General features: G+C 40.8%; 1 protein-coding gene across 2 annotated transcripts; it reads right to left on the bottom strand.

Annotated features, from left to right (window-relative positions):
• Nucleotides 1-1,451: 1,451 nt before the first annotated feature.
• gpr18 (G protein-coupled receptor 18) lies at nucleotides 1,452-7,457 on the bottom strand. Of its 2 annotated transcripts, XM_034187052.1 has the most exons (3): nucleotides 7,338-7,457; nucleotides 4,875-4,939; nucleotides 1,452-3,456 (listed from the first exon to the last, which is right to left on the bottom strand). In XM_034187052.1, exon 3 carries the CDS (start codon nucleotides 3,447-3,449, stop codon nucleotides 2,454-2,456), a length of 996 nt encoding a protein of 331 aa, XP_034042943.1. In that variant the 5' UTR covers nucleotides 3,450-3,456; nucleotides 4,875-4,939; nucleotides 7,338-7,457; the 3' UTR covers nucleotides 1,452-2,453. The 2 variants fall into 2 exon arrangements, with proteins under 2 accessions (XP_034042943.1, XP_034042941.1); XM_034187050.1 differs by lacking the exon at nucleotides 4,875-4,939 and having other exon boundaries at nucleotides 1,453-3,456.
• Between the last annotated feature and the right edge of the window lie 360 nt (nucleotides 7,458-7,817).

Genomic DNA, 7,817 nt, shown 5'->3' with positions numbered 1-7,817 from the left:
GTAACGGTTACTTTTTTAGACCAAGCAGAGGGAAAAAAATATGGAATCACTCAATTCTGAGGAAAAAAATTATGGAATCATGAAAAACAAAAGAACGCTCCAACACATCACTAGTATTTTGTTGCACCACCTCTGGCTTTTATAACAGCTTGCAGTCTCTGAGGCATGGACTTAATGAGTGACAAACAGTACTCTTCATCAATCTGGCTCCAACTTTCTCTGATTGCTGTTGCCAGATCAGCTTTGCAGGTTGGAGCCTTGTCATGGACCATTTTCTTCAACTTCCACCAAAGATTTTCAATTGGATTAAGATCCGGACTATTTGCAGGCCATGACATTGACCCTATGTGTCTTTTTGCAAGGAATGTTTTCACAGTTTTTGCTCTATGGCAAGATGCATTATCATCTTGAAAAATGATTTCATCATCCCCAAACATCCTTTCAATTGATGGGATAAGAAAAGTGTCCAAACTATCAAAGTAAACTTGTGCATTTATTGATGATGTAATGACAGCCATCTCCCCAGTGCCTTTACCTGACATGCAGCCCCATATCATCAATGACTGTGGAAATTTACATGTTCTCTTCAGGCAGTCATCTTTATAAATCTCATTGGAACGGCACCAAACAAAAGTTCCAGCATCATCACCTTGTCCAATGCAGATTCGAGATTCATCACTGAATATGACTTTCATCCAGTCATCCACAGTCCACGATTGCTTTTCCTTAGCCCATTGTAACCTTGTTTCTTTCTGTTTAGGTGTTAATGATGGCTTTCGTTTAGCTTTTCTGTATGTAAATCCCATTTCCTTTAGGCAGTTTCTTACAGTTCGGTCACAGACGTTGACTTCAGTTTCCTCCCATTTGTTCCTCATTTGTTTTGTTGTGCATTTTCGATTTTTGAGACATATTGCTTTAAGTCTTCTGTCTTGACGCTTTGATGTCTTCCTTGGTCTCCCAGTATGTTTGCCTTTAACAACCTTCCCATGTATTTGGTCCAGAGTTTAGACACAACTGACTGTGAACAACCAACATCTTTTGCAACATTGCGTGATGATTTACCCTCTTTTAAGAGTTTGATAATCCTCTCCTTTGTTTCAATTGACATCTCTCGTGTTGGAGCCATGATTCATGTCAGTCCACTTGGTGCAACAGCTCTCCAAGGTGTGATCACTCCTTTTTAGATGCAGACTAATGAGCAGATCTGATATGATGCAGGTGTTAGTTTTGGGGATGAAAATTTACAGGGTGATTCCATAATTTTTTCCTCAGAATTGAGTGAGTCCATATTTTTTTCCCTCTGCTTGGTCTAAAAAAGTAGCCATTACTGACTGCCACAATTTTTTTTTCTTGATTTCTTATAATGTTTCTTAAAACCAGATAGTTGCCATTTGAAATGACTTTAGTTTTGTGTCATGTCTGTTATCTGCTTTTTTTCTACAAAATTAAATGAATGAACATCCTCCGAGGCCGGTGATTCCATAATTTTTGCCAGGGGTTGTAGAAACATAGGACCTGGCAATGTATGACATGGAAACATGGGACCGGAGAATGTCAGAATCTGGGAACATAAGATCTAGGAACTTGGGAATCTGGAAATATAGGACCTGTGAAATTAGGACCCTGGAAACACATGATGGGCAACTGAGAAGTTTTGAGCCTTGCGCAGAAAAAGTAGGGTGTGGTTCTCCATCTTCTACATTAAGACAAACCAACATTTCTCAAGAATGTGTAAAGTTCTGACTCACTGGTTGCAAGGTTGAGAAATGTTAGTTCCTCAGAATGGAAAAGATGAAGAAGCATGCCCTACTTTTTCTGGGCCAGGCTCATAACTTCTCATTCACCCCTTGAAGGACCCAGGAACATAGAATCCTGATGATGTAAAACTCTGGGAACATACATATTATCTCCACCAAGCTTACACGCTGGTCTGTTTTGCTAGACTGCGTGGATACAATTCACATTTCCATTTCCGAGTATGACCTCAGTGATCACCTGACCATGAAATCAACTTAAAAGTACAATGACTCCAAGAGAAGACGGCAGCAAACAAACGTTTATTCTCTGTGTGCTTCCTTCAGCAGAGGCCGTTCAGATCTTATCTCATGAAAAAAGTTACAGTATTTAATCACAATATCAAGGCAAACACTGCAATACTGTAGGCGATGTTTTAAATGAGCGTGAGTTTTATTTGAGCGTGCATATATTACACCTGAGCCAGAGACAGCGCTGCACAGAAAACAAGTCTCATGGGTGAGTCAATCAGCTCTGAGCACAGATGTTTTTGCCACAGCAGCAGTACTTCCATACTGTGAGTGTAAATTGCACCTTGAAAATTAATTGCATTTTTAGATCCTTTTGATAATGAAGCGTGTGCACTGGTGAAGCGTTCACTGTTACACCGTAACCAAGGCATGTGTGTGTGTGTGTGTGGCCCAAACATCACGCTTCTTTCATATCATGACGCTGGTCAGGTTGCTGAGTGATCGCATGCTGCCGGTGTGAGTGCGCATGCTCTTTCTCCGCACGCTGCGCAGATAGTTCCTGTACAGTATCACACTGATCACCCGGTCCTGGAACTGTTTGGAGACAATGTAGTACAGAATGATGTCTAAGACCGTGCTCAGGTTCATCAGGTACGTGGTGAACATGGCCCACGTGCTAAACGTCCCTTCTTCTCCTAGTTCCAGCAAACGGACCACTAAGCACACGTGGAAAGGCACAAAACACACCAGCACCTGGACAATGAGCGTGATGATAATCCGGATTGACTTCTGCTTCACTTTAGGCTTGAGTTTAGAGGTGCGTCCGTGGATCAGATTGTTCACGATGACGATGTAGCAGCCGGTCATGATACAAATAGGCACAAGGAAGAAAAAGACAACTCGCACAAGGTTGACGGTGTTGTCACGGCGTAGGTGGATGATGTCATGGATCTTGACACAAGTGGTGAAGTTGGAGTCATGATCAGGGTCATGGTCTGAGAAGAGAAGGGGCACGGTGCTTCCCAAGGTCATGAGCCACACCCCAACGCTCGCCACCAGGGCCTTGGGGATGTTCTTCAGCTCCTTGCTGTGCTTTGGCTGGACGATGGCCATGTAGCGGTCGGCACTGATCAGAGCAAACAGCCACAGCGCCATGCACGGGTAGAAGATGGTGAGGGCTCCGCTGATGCGGCAGAAAAGGTCTCCAAAGGGCCAATACTCCAAATAGTGGTAGACCATCCAGAAAGGAAGCAGCAGGATGAAGGTGAGGTCAACCACGGCTACGTTAATCATGTAGATGGTGACTGAGTTCTTCTTCTTGGTGGTGAGGGAAAACACCCACAAGGCTGTGAAGTTGACGACGACTCCGATGAAGAAGACAAAGCAGTAGAAGATCAGACCTGCAGTGTGATACTCCACCGGTGCCTCCACAGACATGTTGGAGATGTTTTGATCTATCTGCATGCTGCAACTTAAGGGGGAGAGAGAAAAAGTAAAAATTAGACTATGAATCACATGACCTCACTTCATATAGCAAAACTGTTCCAGTAATTTTTATAACAAGTTTTAAAACTTGGACTTGTTCCAATAGTGCATGGGGCAACCAGGTTTTTGGTCCCACCTCATGGGGCTAAACATCACATACTATACATACTATAAGCAACAGAATGGTTATTGTCGTGTCCCAAGCTTCTTGAAATGGAATATTTCCCATTTACCATTAATGTAGGTACAATATAATTTCGCCAGCAGCTCTAGTCTTGTAGAATCAAATGGATTTTGACCATTACTGTGGAGCCCAACCATTCATTGTTGTCAAAAGTATTCCATTTATTATTCCTATCAACCAAATTTTCTTTACTTTTTACCAAAATTGGAGCAGCTTTTTTGACACCACAAGAAACTGAAATGGACTATTTTCTCAATGTCTGGGAGAAATGGCGTGTTGTGTGCTTGGCACCACTCCTGTGGAGGACGTCGAAGATTTATTTATATTTGGTTTGATCATGGGAGGGCTGGTACTTATTGGTTTATGTGCTGCCCTGACCTACCGGAGAATTGGCAAGATGGCTGCTACCAGAACCACGACCCCTCACCTGTCTGTCATGATTAATGAGTTGGGCAAGGCGATACATTCTCAGACTGCATTAACCCTTGAACTCAGACGTAAGTTGGATAACATCTTGGAGCAAATGTACGCCTTGCAAAGGAAAATGTCGGAGACCAGGGAATACTCATAAATTGGATTTGGTTGGTCAGAGGAGCTGCAAATGTGCTTTCTCTGCTCAACTCTAAACATGGCAGGCTTATCAGCTTCCGTAAGTCAAAACACCCTGCTGTTTTACTCCAGAAGAATTTCTACAGCCTTGGTGAACCATTCGGTGGCCCGCTTATCTTCTGCCCTCCCCAACAGTCAGTCTTTTGTTGTCAAAACAACTCCAGACATTATGCACACACTGACAGAAACTGATACAAACTCATCTCATCTGCACACATGACGCACCCCCCCCACACACACATACACACACACATTCACATTGCCTCAATTCGGATGACGGACTGTCTTAAAGTTTAGCGGACATAAACAATGAAATGTACTGTATATGTATGGGTGTTCTAATTCTGATGAGTGCCATTATTACGTTCAACTTGTAATAATTGTGGATTAATTGTATTTTTGTCTGAGGTAATTGTGTAGGAAGACATTTTGTTGCACTTATAATGACAATAAACCTATCTATCTATCTATCTGTCTATCTGTCTGTCTGTCTTAAATGATCTGATGAGCGAAAGTCAGCAGAGTTTGTAAAGAGTGTGTGATATTAGGGGGAAAAATAGATTAACTCCACAAAACTATAATTTTCCTCAACATAAAAGCTTCCAAACTACCTTTTAAAACACAGATAAATTCAGATTTAATCCACCACCATCTGGCCATCTGCATGTAGTGTAACCTGCCAAAAAAAAAACAAAAAAAAAAACCTGAGCTGGAGTCGAATAAAAATTAAAAAAATATAATACTTAAATGTGGAATGTCCACAAGAAATGCTGATGTTGAAACAGCCAGAGGCTGCTTCTAAATATGAACACGTAGAATCTGGAACTCAGCGTTTAAACAAGCTGCCGCTTGATCGTTTGAATATTTATTTTTAAAAGCAAAGCAGCTGCACTGTGAAAACCAGACGAAGGAAGAAAGTACACGTCTGTCGAGATGTGTCAGTGCATAACAGACTGTGGTTTAAAAAAAAAAGGCAATCAGTCTTTTCATTAAGGCCACAAAAACGACAGAAAGAATACATCATTAAGAAATGAAAATCTTCTTGGTTTGTTTATTTATTTGCTCTTTTTAAAGGTATGTAAATTGTGTTCATCCTGACAGTCTCATGCATTAGTAGCAATGAAATAACAGTGTAATTATTTAAATTAATGATTTTGTTTAACTGTCATTCCAAAACTGAGGGATTGGGAGCCTCCTGAGGGGCAAAACACTATGACAATAGGGGCATGAAGAGCCGTGAAGTGTAACAGAAGGGAGTATTTTGTGTGGTTTTGTTTTGGGCTGTCTAAAAAATTGGCAGTTTCTGCAAAATGTTCATTGCAGGTTTTTATTGGTTGAACAGGACTTAGCATCCCCTGGCATTAAGAAAGGGTGGGCGAGACTGATTATTATTATTTTTTTTTTCCTTTTTGTTTTAAGCTTCAAAAAAAAAAAAAAAAGGTGGCGGTGGTGGGGGGAGTTGACAGAACACAGTTTAGGGAGCACTGTGCATTACAAAATGGAACATCTTACTCATAGCCTTAAAGGATATGAGATATGAGTGCAGTCTTTTGATTTCATAACACAACTAGTGATTGTAATTGTTCCCAACAATTTTGTAATTACACTTTTACTGGACTTATTGCGTATATCTGAAAGTTGCAAATAAATTGTAATTACAACTGTTATTCATTTACAATTTGCAGTTTCAGCTGAACAGCTATTACTCTTATAAATACATTGTATTTCACTTTACATCTTGTAATTACATTTATACAACTATTGCTGTTATAAATCGTAACTGATTTACAATTTGCAACTTCAGTTGTACAACTATTACTATTATATATCCATTGTATCAATTGTGCAATTATTCCCATTAGAAATCATTATATCTCATTTACAATTTGTAGTTTAATTTGAACAACGATTATTACTATAAAGATTGGCCAGACTGAAGCCACTCCTTGGTAAAACGTACATGGCAGCCCACCTGGAGTTTGCCAAAAGAAACAAAATTCTCTGGTCTGATGAGACAAAGACTGAACTCTTTGGTGTGAATGCCAGGCATCATGTTTGGTGGAAACCAGGCACCATCCCTACAGTGAAGCATGGTGGTGGCAGCATCATGCTGTGGGGATGTTTTTCAGCAGCAGGAACTGAAAGACTAGTCAGGATTGAGGGAAAGATGAATGCAGCAATGTACAGAGACATCCTGGATGAAATCCTGCTCCAGAGTGCTCTTGACCTCAGACTGGTGAGACAGTTCATCTTTCAGCAGGAAAATGACTCTAAGTATATAGGTCAAGATATCAAAGTAGTGGCTTCAGGACAACTCTGTGAATGTCCTTGAGTGGTCCAGCCAGAGCTCAGACCTGAATCCGATTGAACATCTCTGGAGAGATCTGAAAATGGTTGTGCACTGATGCTCCCCATCCAACCTGATGGAGCTTGAGAGGTGCTGCAAAGAGGAATGGACAAAACTGCCCAAAGATAGGTGCACCAAGCTTGTGGCATCAGATTCAAGGAGACTTGAGGCTGCTGCCAATGGTGCATCAACAAAGTGTTGGTCAAAGGGTGTGAATAGGTTTTTTTTTTTTTAATCTGGAAAAAAAATTATGTTGTCATTATGGGGTGTTGTAAGTACAATTTTGAGGGGAAAATGAATTTACTCCATTTTGGAAGGTCCAGTTTCTAAGTTACTAGTCCTGCTAGTTTCTAAAGTGAAGAAGCAGTGGGGAACCAATGCATAACTTTTACAGGAGATACTGAAATTGTATTTCACTTCTTCACCCTGTTGTAACATCTGTAGTCCTTTGATATTTTAAATCCATTTCTTAAAGTAATCATGCGTTTAAATCTTTAGGTGTATTTTAGCTATAGGTGTAATAGTTTTAACTCACTTTATCTGGCTGTAAAGCACGTTGAGCCGATTTTCTTGTGTGAAAGTTCTCGCACATATAAAGGTTACCGTTCAAGTCCCCATTTTCTGTAGTTACCACACTCACAGTGCAACACCACGTACAACAGATTCACATTCCGTCACCTGAAAAGTCAGACATAAAATAGTCCTGTAAATATAATAGAGTACTTACCACAAAAATCACACATACATGTTGATAATCTTGTACCGACAGCTTTATGAAGTGTCACAATGATTTATCTAAACAGGGAAGTGAGAACTTTAATGGTGGCGAGACTGCAGGCTGCATAAAGCCCCCCCATCACTTCCTTGTTTCTGTTGGGTAGCTTCATATACAGTAGCTACGTAGTTGGAACAGAAAAGGCTACATCTTTCCACAGTCTGCAATTACACCCCCTTAAAGAAAATGATGTGCCATTAGAAGTGGGAGTGGGTTTGGCAGGCAGAGAGATGGCAGATTTAGGGCGAGTTATTGATTGGAAAAGTGGGGTCTGTCACAGCACATTAGTTCTCAGGGGAGCAATCCACAGCAGGTTGCTGTGAGAAGCATCTGCTGCTGGAGAGAAGTAATTAAAAACAGGATGTTGAGGCAGTTGCCATATAAACAGGAAATAAGACGGTGGTAATAGACACTTCACGCTGATGCTGTGAG

This window comes from Thalassophryne amazonica, chromosome 14 (assembly GCF_902500255.1).
Source record: "Thalassophryne amazonica chromosome 14, fThaAma1.1, whole genome shotgun sequence".
Taxonomy (NCBI): Eukaryota; Metazoa; Chordata; class Actinopteri; order Batrachoidiformes; family Batrachoididae; genus Thalassophryne; species Thalassophryne amazonica.
The sequence above is the reverse complement of the archived record's forward strand: the minus strand, read 5'-3'. Positions and strand labels throughout refer to the sequence as shown.